Below are 12,416 nucleotides of genomic sequence, written 5' to 3'. Positions count from 1 at the left end.
AGGCATCAGCTGCTGTGCCTGGCCACAGTCCCTACTTCTAAGATGAGGGCAGCACCTCACCTTGTCCACAGGTAGTTGTAAATGACACCTGGAAAATCCCCAAGACAACACAGATAATTCCCAGCCACATTACTCTAGGGAAAAAATTAAGCCCATTGATTCACATGATAGCATGATAGTCTTGTGACATGTGGAAACAATGAAAAGAAAACAATAGGCACTTGGGACCTTCACCTATGTGATGCAGCTCTACTTGGCTGGGAGGGATCCCCAGATCTGCGACCCCCCTACCGGGGGCCAAGCAGCACTTTGCAGACCCCGGCCAACTGCCAGTTCCGCTGAGTTAGGCTTGGAGCTTTCACTCACTGACTCCTTCATTTGTTCCCGGACACGTATTTACTAAACGCCTACTGTGTACCAGGCACTATGTTCAGCACTGTGCTGAGACCTCACAGGTCTTCCTTGTCTGCAAGTGTGAGGGAGAGCTCAGCCACAGGTTCACAGGTAAACGCAGCACTGTCAAGGACATAGGCTCAGTAACAAGGGGCAGCTGGTATATAAGAGCATATGGTGGGGACCTGGGGCTCAGGAAATCTTCTCAAGGGAGCTGCTGCCTGCCTGGATAGCTAAGAAACCCCAATAACGAAGAACGGACACTGTTCTTGCACTGACATTAACCAAAATGACCCACCCACATCCTCAAGAAACAACAACAACAACAAAACAAACTATTTGCCCCAAGTCCTCCCTGTGAGAAAATGGAAATCTTTGCTGCAAGAAAGAAGGGAAGAAGGTCAAACATGTCTATTCAAAACTTCTCCCAATGCTTTGGGAGGTTGAGGCAGAAGGACTGCTTCAGGCCAGGAGTTCGAGACCAGCCTAGGCAACATAGTGAGACCTTCCCCCAAACCTGTGTCTACAAAAGTAAAAATAAATAGTGGGGCATGGTGGGTCATACCTATAGTCCCAGGTACTCTGGAGGCTAAGGTGGGAGAATCTCCTGAGCCCAGGAGATCAAGGCTTCAGTGAGCTATGACTGTGCCATTGCACTCCAGCCTGGGTAACAGACTGAGACCCTGTCTCTAAAATGGTTAAAATGAAAAAATTCTTCAATATCATTCCTGACAAGCCTCCACTTTCTATGAGCTAACAAGGTAGCCACAAAGATGCTTTCGAAAACGCATTTTAGGCAAACACGAATTTCATTGACAGTTTTGCTTGTTTCAGAATTTGTAAAGGATTGGGATATTCAATGTCCATACCAGCTTTCATAAAGAAAGGGGGCAGTGAGATACCAAGAGCTAGAAGGAGCAGCAAATTCTGTTAATAGAGGCATGATTGGTGCCCAGGTAGCCTCTGCAGAGCTTGGAAAAAACCCTTAAAGAGAGGGTTCAGTGAATTGTGTAGCATGTGTTTGGCCAGAATTTAAATGTATACACACTTTCCTAAATGTTATCACTCCTCACACTGCAGATGATATATATATTTTTTAAGAGACAGGGTCTTGCTCTGTCACCCAGGCTGGAGTGCAGTGATGTGATCATAGCTCACTGCAGCCTCAAACTGCGGGGCTCAAGTGATCCTCCTGACTCAGTCTTCCAAGTAGCTGGGACTACAGGCACATGCAACCACGCCTGGCTAAATTTTTAAAAATTTTTGGTAGAGACAGGGTCTTGTTCAGTTGCCCAGGCTCATTTCTAACTCCTGGGTTCAAGCGATCCTCCCACCTCAGCCTCCCAAAGTGTTGGGAATACAGCTATAAGCCACCATGTCTTCGAGTGTTGACCAGTTGGGTGGTGAGCCACCCAAACAACATCTTACCTAATTATAAGCCTCCTTGGCTCCCTCCATGGCATTTCCCTGAAAAATCTAAAGATTCCATAATTTGAGAGTCTATGACCCAATTACCTTGTATCTTCCAGGTAAAGTGACAGTGTCTAACTAATAAACAAAGACCACGTGTTTTGACTAAATGTCTAAGATAAACATATATGTATGACAATTATCACATTCATCATTTGTATGTCCATGTATTCTGTCTAAGCAAATACTTTTAAAATTCATGGTAGTATTAGCATATATACTCTGTACTTGGTATCAGTAAAAGACCATTGATGAGAAAAAAATAAACTCTATTAATAGCAAAAGGATAAGGAGCCTAAGATTCAGGAGTATGTTAACATGGGAGGGGAATGGGGAAGAGCAGCTGGAAGGTATTGTCAGTGTTCTAATTCTCCCATTGGAAAGTGAGTTGATTGATTACTAATAATAAGTAGATAATTAAACATAAAATTATGCATGGTAAGCAGTGATAAGCCAGGTAAATACTGAGTAAGTGTCAGTTACACATTATAGGGCATTATGTATACTGTTGATAAGCACTCCCTGCCCAGACTCCTTTCCTGCTCTCCCTCTCTCCTCCACTGTCCTGGCACTGACACGGGCTAGTCTGCTCTCTCTCATTGGCACAGCAAAATCTATTTGATTCGTGTCACCACCTGTTTTACCTCATTCTTTCAGTGACAGGCAGGTACCCAAAGCCGAGACGGGCACATCATGAGGTCAGGAGATCGAGACCATCCTGGCTAACACAGTGAAACCCCGTCTCTACTAAAAACACAAAAAATTAGCCAGGCGAGGTGGCAGGCGCCTGTAGTCCCAGCTACTTGGGAGGCTGAGGCAGGAGAATGGTGTGAACCTGGGAGGCGGAGCTTGCAGTGAGCCGAGATTGCGCCACTGCACTCCAGCCTGGGAGACAGAGCCAGACTCCGCCTCAAAAAAAAAAAAAAAAAAAAAGAAAATCCACAGGACTATAATCTGCGAATGGCTTTAGCAAAGGCTTATACTCTAGCAACAAACAAACAAACAAACAAACAACAACAACAAAAAAAACAAGCAATTGTTGAGTTTGTGAGTCAATGCTCCAAAATCAGGAAATAATTTCACTGGTGCCAATGCCTCTTTGTGTTCCCAATGGGAATCACCCTGAAGCCCCAACGGAGGAGTGGAAAGCTATATCTTGATATTCCAGACATCATTGCCACTTGCTTTTTTGCACTCACTGGAAATATTTGGAAGTGATTATGTTCTTAGTTAGGTAATATAATAACAGTATTTAATAACATATTATTAACTAACTAAGAACATAATCACTACCAAATATAGAAAACGTATCTGAATGATGGCTGAAAAAGGCATATTGTGCTTCCAGGCATCCCGTATGCAGGACCTGGGGATAACCTGTGTGGGTATGGGTAATTGCATGTGTAATGTTACTGGATTAAATATGATAAAGTGGCCAGGCGTGTTGGCTCATGCTTGTAATCCCAGCACTTTGGGAGATTGAGATGGGAGGATCGCTTGAAGCTAAGAGTTCAAGAACTGCCTGGTCAACATAGCAAGACCCCAACTCTATAATAAACAAATAAATAAATAAGTAAATGCAGTAAAGTCTCTTTCCAACTAAATGTGGCTGTGCATCCTTGCAGCATGCTAGAAAAAGACCACAAAAAAAGTAAGTTTCCCACCTTGTTCAGGAGCTATGCAGACTTACGGGTAAACAAGCTTAACTGACCTCTGCTCTGATGCCAGTAGGTGACCCTCTTTTCAAACCCAAGTGCCTACCTTGAGTCTGTGGAGGTTTGCTTACTCTGTTCTTTCTCCTCACTGGTCCAGAACTTGCTATGTGTCCTAGCTCACTGCTGCTTTCCAAATTGTTTCCCTGAGAGTTCCCTGATACTTCCCGTAGTTAAAAGCCAAAACAGTCAATAACTGAAATTACTGCTGAGAAAAGGTTCCAATGGGGTTCCTGGGGGCTCGCTCTTGGTAGTATTGCGGGTGACAGTTGTATGGAATCTGAGGCTAATCTATACATTAAAGGACATCTTGAATTTTGTAGCCAGTTGAACATCCAGGGAGTTCAGATGGGTAGAAGCCACTCTCCAAAAGGGGGATGAGAACATTTGTGTTCAACAAAAATGCTTAAATGAACATCATGCAATTTTAGATCTCCTCCTTGCCCATCTTGGAGGCTTATGTATGGTGCTGAACAAAACCGAATATTGCTCTTACCTTTCCCATGAATTCACTAGTACATATAACTTAATTTAAAATGTGGTTGACACTGCTGTTTCTCTAGACACTGTCACCAAATACACTAAGGACATTTCTCAGGGGAGAGAGAAGATACGTGTTTACAGGAGCAGCTAACAGGTGATTTGCAAGCATCCTGAATGGTGATGGCAAGTGATATGGTTTGGCTCTGTGTCCTCACCCAAATCTCATCTTGAATTGTAATCCCCAGGTGTGGAGGGAAGGACCTAGTAGGAGGTAATTGGATCCTGGGGGCGGTTTCCCCTATGCTAATCTTGTGATAGTGAATTCTCACAAGATCTGATGGTTTTATAAGAGGCTCTTCCCCTTTTGCTCTCTCTCTCTCTCCTGCCACTTTGTGAAGAAGGTGCTTGCGAATCAGTTACATCCCTTTTCTTTATAAATTACCCAGTCACATGTATCTCTTCATAACAGTGTGAGAACAGACTAACACAGCAAGGCTGACTATCCCAAGGTTTTCTACTCTTAATGTTTCTTCTAGTGGGTCTCCAGGATACTATGATATGTGTTACCAGGCCAACTACAAATGAATGCCTCTTTAAATCAAGTTATTTTATAGCAAGCTCTGGTCCTTAATCACCATCATGCCCTGAACAAAGTCTATGACCAATCGGACTCTAATACTATTGAACTGTGTTTACTGCCTGAGCTTTGAATTATTCGATTTTGATCAGTTTGGTTCATGGAGACTTCTGGTAAGGTACAGACTTGATTTTCTTTGTATTACCCTCCTGCGAGCCATCATAACAGTCTCTCTGATGTGTTGTATTTTCTCAAGAGTCTTAGCCAGGTGCGGTGGCTCCCACCTGTAATCCTAGCACTTTGGGAGGCCAAGGCAGGTGGATTGCTTGTGCCCAGGAGTTTGAGACCAGTCTGGACAACATGGCAAAACCCTGTCTCTACAAAAAATACAAAAAGTAGTTGGGCGTGATGGCATGCACCTGTAGTTTCAGCTACTTGGGGGCTGAGGCAGGAGGATCACCTGAGCCTTGGGAGTTCAAGGCTGCAGTGAGCTGTGATCGTGACACAGCACTCCAGCCTGGGTGACAGAGTGAGACCCTGTCTCAAAAAAAAAAGGAGTCTTAAATGCTCATATGCAGCCATTCTTTGTACATCCAATGGTCTCGTTACAGTATGAATAACAAAACCATGAAGAAAACATAAAGAATCACTCAACTACTTTGGTATTGTCCATTGTGAATTCCATACTGAGAGCAACAAGTCCATTATGATGGTGAGAGAAGTAATGTTGATGCCCAAGGTTTTGGTCAGTCTCAAAATTTTGAGGCTGACCAAAAGGGGAAAATTGTTTAATTAAATTAAATTTGACCTAAAGCTCTTTCTGTATACAGTGAACTGCAACCTAATTTGGGACTATATTCTCTCTTTTTTTTTTTTTTTTTTTTTTTTTTGGAGATGGAGTCTCCCTCTGTCACCCAGGCTGGAATGTAGTGGAAACATCTCGTCTCAGTGCAACCTCCACTTGATGGATTCAAGTGATTCTCCTGCCTCAGCATCCTGGGTAGCTGGAATTACAGGCACGCACCACCATGCCCAGCTAATTTTTGTATTTTTAGTAGAGACAGGGTTTCTCCATGTTGGCCAGGCTGGTTTTGAACTCCTGACCTCAGGTGATCTGCCCGCCTCGGCCTCCCAAAGTGCGGGGGTTACAGGCATGAGCCACTGTGCCCAGCCCAAAGGAATATATTCTTGTGACAAGTAGCCAAGTGTTGGCTAATCAGAGCAGCTGGGCTTTCAGTCCACCACAGGCGCAAACTGCTCAGATTGTGACCAAGTAAGGCAAGCTGCAATCTGTGTCCAATCAGGCTGTTTCTGTATGTCACCTCCTTTTCCTGCCTGTAAATACTGTTTGCCCATACTGCCGTGTGGTGTCTCTCCTTGTTTAAGGAGTTGTCCAATTCATGAGCCACCTCTTTGCTCAAATAAACTCTGCGAAATTTAATTTGACTGATGTTTTTCTCCTAATAACAGCACCCATCATGCTTCACTATGCTCCGTACTCATCATCCCTCCCCGTGCCACCCCTGACTCAGGAAGTCTGTCTCAGTCTGTTTGGTGAAGGATCCCCGAGTACAGAGGCAAGCAGCAGCCCACCCTCAGACCCCATTCATCTGTGCCTTACCCTCAGAAAGGTTCTGAGTAGGCCTCTTCTGTCCATCTGCAGAAGGTTCCCCAAAAGGGGCAGAGGGCAGGGACCTGGTGGGAGGCGGCCATGGGCGTTAGGGTGGCGCTGAACCAGGAGTAGCAGGAGGCCTGTAAGGAGTGCAAGGAAGAGGAGGACGCTGAGCTCCATGGTTCTGGTGTGACTGCCCTGTACCCCACTGCAGCCTCCAACTGGGCCTTTTATCCTGAACCTACCTCTCCACCCAGTTATGAAATTTCATCCATTCCCCGCCTCCTTTTTCATCATTGTCCAGGAGCATTAGCTTAGAAAAAGGTATTAGGGAACCCACACTACATGTTGGGCAACCCAGAGACCTGATGCCTATCCCTTACCCACTCTCTAGATGTTGGCAAGGATATAGTGGTAGAGTTATCAAAGTCCACCTGAGCATGTGAATGTGTGGGTGTGTGGGTATGTGTATGTGTATTTTTGTAAGCATGGGTGAGCATGCACTTTTTTACTTAGCTTTGTCTGTTTGTTTATGCTTGTGTACATTCATCCATGCCTGCTTGCATCCCTGTATGTGCTTACATGGTTTTTGTATGTAAAGGGGTGCTTGAATTTATGCAAATGTGCTGATGTGTGTTTCTGTGGTTGAATCTGGGGGTGCTTATGTGTATATCCTTGCATGTGTGGACCTTCCTTGTATTTATACAGTTTCATATATGAAAGTGCATTTACTTTTGTGTGTTGTGGAGGTTGTGGTAGTGTATGTTCAAAATCGAGAGGCTGACTGGGTGCGGTGGCTCATGCCTGTAATCCCAGCACTTTGGGAAACTGAGGTGGGCACATCACTTGAGGTCAGGAGTTCGAGACCAGCCTGGCCAACATGGCAACACCCTGTCTCTTCTAAAAATAGAAAAATTAGCTGGGCATGGTGGTGGGCATGTTTAATCCCAGCTACTTGGGAGGCTGAGGCAAGAGAATCACCTGAACCTGGGAGGCGGAGGCTGCAGTGAGCTGAGATTACGCCGCTGCACTCCAGCCTGGGTGGTAGAGCAATATTCTAACTCAAAGAAAAAAAAGAAAGAAAGAAAAAGAAAGAAAGAAAGAAAAAAGAGAAGCTGAAGAAAAGAAGGAATTGTTCAATTCAATCAAATTTGGCCCACTGCCTTTATACCACAGCAGACTATAACCTAGCAATATGCAAACCAATTGTGTGTATCTCTGTGTGCTGGCGTATTTGTGCTTGTGTGTTGGTGCGTCTCCTAGCCCCTCTCTTTGGAAGCCTGCAGAAGCTCAGGGTCTATCTCCAATGTCCTCTCCTTCATTCGCCCTTCTGTGACAGCCACAGGTGGAAGTGATGGGAGAAACAGAATGAGGGGCAAGAGATGCCGAACTGGTGAGTCTCAGAGGAAGAGGTGGTCAGTTGGAGGGAGACAGAAACTGAGACCTGGCAGGTGCAGCGATCAGGTCCCCTTGGTTTCTGATCATTCTAACTAGTGCTGAGGAGTTTCTTCCCTGCCTCTGACCATCTTCACAGTGCAGGAAATTTCTCTGGCTCTGTCTCTCTCTAACTTTGTGTCTCTGTGTTCCCCCTGGAGACTCTTGAGCTCCAGGTGTGCAGAAAATGGGTCCAGTTTGATTGACGTCTACTGGACTCCCATTTGTCTCTATCTTCACTGTGACCCTGCACCCACACAGCCTCTGACAGGGTCAGTCCATATTTGCAAAATTTGGGTGTGAATGTGTCCGTGTCTCCCTGTCTCATCCTAGACCTGACTTTTGACCATAAGGCAACATCTTTCTTGCAATATTAAGCAAACCCTTTGCTGGATCCAGGGCACTGACCCCGAAGTTACTTTGATCCAGGAAAAGCAGACGAACAGTCCTGATTTTTAAGAGGTGGAAGCTGTACTTTCCTGACCCTAGAGAGGTGCCAGCATGGACTTTCCTGACCCAAGGACCTGGGTCTTGCTGTGCTGTGTCATCTGATGCCAAGATTGCGTCCTCATTCCAACCCCAGAGTGAAGCACCAATGGGGAGGCATGAAGGGCTTTACACACAGTAACTCAGTCTGTACCCTTTTAGGGAGGTATGGTTGCCATCCCCATTTTATAGATGGAGAGACTGAAGCAGTGACAGTTTGCAAGTCTTACCCAAGGTCGCACAGTGGGTTAGGGCTACATTGTCCAATATGGTAGTCACTTGCTGCATGTGGACACTAATTAAGTACTTGAAATGTGGTCCAAATACTGTTTACAATAGCAAAGATAGGGAATCAACAGATGAATGGTTAAATACAATGTAGTATATATACACCGTTGAATACTATTTAGCCATAAAAAGGAATAAAATCTTGTCTTTTATAGCAACATAGATACAACTGGAGGTGATTATCTTAAGCGAAACAAGCCAGGACAGAAAGTCAGTATCACATGTTCTCATTAGAAAGTGGGTGCTAAACAATGTGTACACATGGACCTAGAGAGTGGAATAATAGATAGAACCTCCAGTGCAATTTTGAATCAGGGTGGTAAGAACAGCCATTCATTACTTGCTCCCAATCTTAGAGGGAAAGCATTAAGTCTTTCACCTTTAAGTATGATGTTGGCTGCAGACTTTTTTCTAGATGCCTTTAGTCAGGGTAAGAAATTCTGTTTATTTCTAGCTCACTGATAATTTTTAATCAGGAATGGATGTTGGATTTCTATCAAGTGTTTTTCATGTCTGTATTATAATGAATATATATATATGCTTATTAATATGCTGAGTTCCCTTAATTGATTATCAGATATTAAACCAACCTTGCATCCCTTGTTAAACCCACTTCCATTGTGTTTATCCCACAAGGTAGTACACTTGTTTTATATTGTTAGATTTAATTTGCCAAAATTTTGTTTAGTATTTTTAAATCTATGTTCATGAGGACATTGGTCCATAGTTTTCCTTTTTGGAATGTCTTTGCTTGGTTTTGAGATCAGTGTGATATTGGCCTCAGAGAATGAGATGGAAAATTTCACGTCCTGTTTTTCTGAGATTTTATAGACTAGATAATGCTCTTTTCATAAATGTTTGATAGAACTCACTAGTGAAGTCATATGGGCCTAGAGTTTTCTTTGTAGAAAAGTTTTTAAGTACTCATTCAGTTTGAAAATAACTATAGGGCTGTTCAGGCTATCTATTTCTCCCTTAGTGAGTTTTTGTGGTTTGTGTCTTCTGAGGAATTTATTCAAATCATCTAAATTGCCATTTTTTTTTGCCAAGGTTTTATTAATATTCCCTTATTATTATTTAAATATTTATAGAATCTATAATGATTTCAACTATCTTTCCTGATATTGGTAAATGATGTATTTTCTATTTTTTTCTTTATCAATTTTATTAGTCTTCACAAAGAATAAGTGTCTGGTTTCATTGATTTTCCTTGTTGTTTCTCTGTTTTATATTTCATTGATTTCTTCTGTAATTTTTAGAATTTGTTTCTTTTATCACCTTTGGGGTTTATTTTCCTTCTTTTTTTTCAAGTGGAAGCTAATATCATTGATTTGAGATCTTTCTTCTTTTTAAAGAATGTTTATTTACTCAAGTTACTCAAAGTCCTCCATGAGCTATCTGCACCCCATGTTTATTGTAGCATACTCACACAGCCAAGATATTCGATCAACCTAAGTGTGTATCAACAGGTGAATGAATGGATAAAGAAAATGTGCCATGCATGCATGCACACACACACACACACACACACACATGCATACACACACCCCCTCTAATACTATTCAGTCTTAAGAAAGAAGAAAATCCTGTCCTTTGCAACAGCAGGGGTGAAACGGGACCCCGTTACATTAAGTGAAATAAGTCAGGCACAGAAATATATATACTGCATGATCTCCCTTATATGTGGAGTATTAAAAAGTTTAACCCACAGAAGCAAAGAGTAGAATGGGGGTTACCAGGAGTTGGTGGAGAGGGTGAGGAGATGTTGATCAAAGGATACAAAATGTCAGTTAGGAGGAATAAGTTCAGGAGATCTATTACATAAATAGTGACTATAGTTAATAAAAATGTATTGTGTTAACTATAAATTAATTGAAAAGCAATTACTTGAAAATTGCTAAGAGGTTTATGACTCCCACCTGTGGGTGAAGCAATGCTCCGCAGCCACTGAGAGCAATCCTGCCCTCCTCAGGAGGCCCTGCAGAGCATCTGCTGAGGACCCGGGGATCAGCCACTCCTGCCTACTGTAGTCAGTGCCCACACACCATTGAGAGGTCTGAGGACAGGCCCCCCTGGCCAAGCTCTACTCCACTAGTGCCCAAGCATGTCATATGGGGTGCTGGGGATCGCCCTGCTCCATCCACCACCTTTGGCAGTTGAGTATCAAAGTACCAAAGTACTCGGCACCTGAGGGCTCCTCCCAGGGAGGAGATGGGCCCACCCAACACGCTGCTACCACCATGGCTGGCACCCACCTGCATGTGCCACCAGCAGGCCTGGCGACTGGCCTATCCAGTCCATTACACCACCACCAACACCAGCATGGACCATTTTGGAGCTAGAAGATTATCCTGCCACTGTTATTGCTCATTCTATGTCCACCACGCAGGGGTCTGAGGACCCACCTACCAGCGCAGCCCTCCATTCCACTGTCAGAACCTGAGAAAGTCACCTAGAGGCCCAAGAGTTGGCCCACCTAGATCCACTAACACCATTGCCAGTGTATGCTACCCTGGAACCCAAGGACAGGCATACTCAGCATGCTGCTGCCATCCCTTGGTCCACCTAATGCCCCCATCTCAGAAAAACTTTACCACAGCGTCCACTAACAACCACACCCTAAGCCAATGAGGAAATCACAGACACCACTGACACACTACTGACATTTTTTATGGAGGAAGAAATCATATGGGAACCACACTAATGCATGCACTCAGAATCAAAGTCAAAGTGCCCAACCCAAGCAACACCATAGACATATCTTCAGGAAAAAGTCCTTCCCTATGAAAGCAGATTCAAAAAATTAAAAGAAGCAACCATGATCTCAGATGCACAGATATCAATATAAAGACACAAGAAACATGCAAAAGCAAGAAAACACGACACCCTTAAAAGAACACAGTAATTCTCCAGCCAGAGAGTCTAATGAAAAATAAATCTAGGCCAAGCATGGTAGCTCACGCCTGTAATCCCAGCACTGTGGGAGGCTGAGGTGGGTGGATCACTCGAGGTCAGGAGTTTGAGACCAGCCTGGCCAACGTGGTGAAACCTCACCTCTATTAAAAATACAAAATTAGCCAGGTGTGATGGTGCGCACCTGTAATCCCAGTTACTTGGGAAGCTGAGGCATTAGAACTGCTTGAACCTGGGAGGTGAAGGTTGCAGTGAGCTGAGATTGCACCACTGCACTCCAGCCTAGGCTACAGAGTGAGACTCAATCTCAAAAAAAGAAAGAAAGAAGAAGACAGAAGAAGAGGAAGAGGAAGAGGAAGAGGAAGAAGAAGAAGAAGAAGAAGAAGAAGAAGAAGAAGAAGAAGAAGAAGAAGAAGAAGAAGAAGAAGAAAAGAAGGAGGAGGAGGAGGAGGAGGAAGAAGAAGAAATAATCCATAAAATGCCTTAAAATTCAAAATAATGATATTTAAAAAGCTCAGTGAAATACAAGAGAAGGAAAAAACAAAAAACAAGAAACAAAAAAGTCAGAAAAACAGTTCAGAATATGAGTGAGAAATTTACCAAACAGATCACTGTCATTAAAAAAAGAACCAAACAGAAATTCTGGAACTGAAGAATTCATTGAATTAAATACAAAACATATTCAAAAGCTTCAATGATAGACTAGATCAAACAAAATTAAGAATTGCAGAACCTGAAGATGGGTCTTTTGAAATAACTCAGTCAGAAAAAACATATAAGAAACAATGAGCAAAGCATACCTGATACATACACCACCAAAAAGCAACCAAGTATTCAAATTTTCACTATGCCAGAAGGCAAAAAGAAAACCAAAGGGATAGAAAACCTATTTAATGAAATAATAGCTAAATCCTTCTAAAGTCTGTCAAGAGATTTAGACATCTAGACATAATGATTTCCGTGATTTGTAGGTAGTTACAATGCAAAAAGTTCTTCTCCATGGCACATTGTAGTCAGACTGCTTAAAGTCAAAGATTAAGAGTAAATG

At 43.2% G+C, this 12,416-nt stretch overlaps 1 protein-coding gene across 5 annotated transcripts in view; it reads right to left on the bottom strand.

Annotated features, from left to right (window-relative positions):
* CYP2B6 (cytochrome P450 family 2 subfamily B member 6) overlaps positions 1-12,416 on the bottom strand; it is a 122,096-nt gene that overhangs the window by 17,629 nt on the left and 92,051 nt on the right. For 4 of the 5 annotated variants that reach the window (XM_045379573.3, XM_065535510.2, XM_074023647.1 and 1 more), the window contains exon 1: positions 6,257-6,454. The exons of the other annotated variant lie outside the window; for it this stretch is intronic. In XM_045379573.3, coding sequence (XP_045235508.2) covers positions 6,257-6,427 — 171 coding nt within the window. In that variant the 5' untranslated portion in view covers positions 6,428-6,454. Of the gene's footprint in view, positions 1-6,256; positions 6,455-12,416 lie in introns of those variants that run through there. 5 annotated transcript variants of the gene reach the window in all.

Source organism: Macaca fascicularis, chromosome 19 (assembly GCF_037993035.2).
Source record: "Macaca fascicularis isolate 582-1 chromosome 19, T2T-MFA8v1.1".
Taxonomy (NCBI): domain Eukaryota; kingdom Metazoa; phylum Chordata; class Mammalia; order Primates; family Cercopithecidae; genus Macaca; species Macaca fascicularis.
This window is presented reverse-complemented; position numbering and strand designations above follow the sequence as displayed.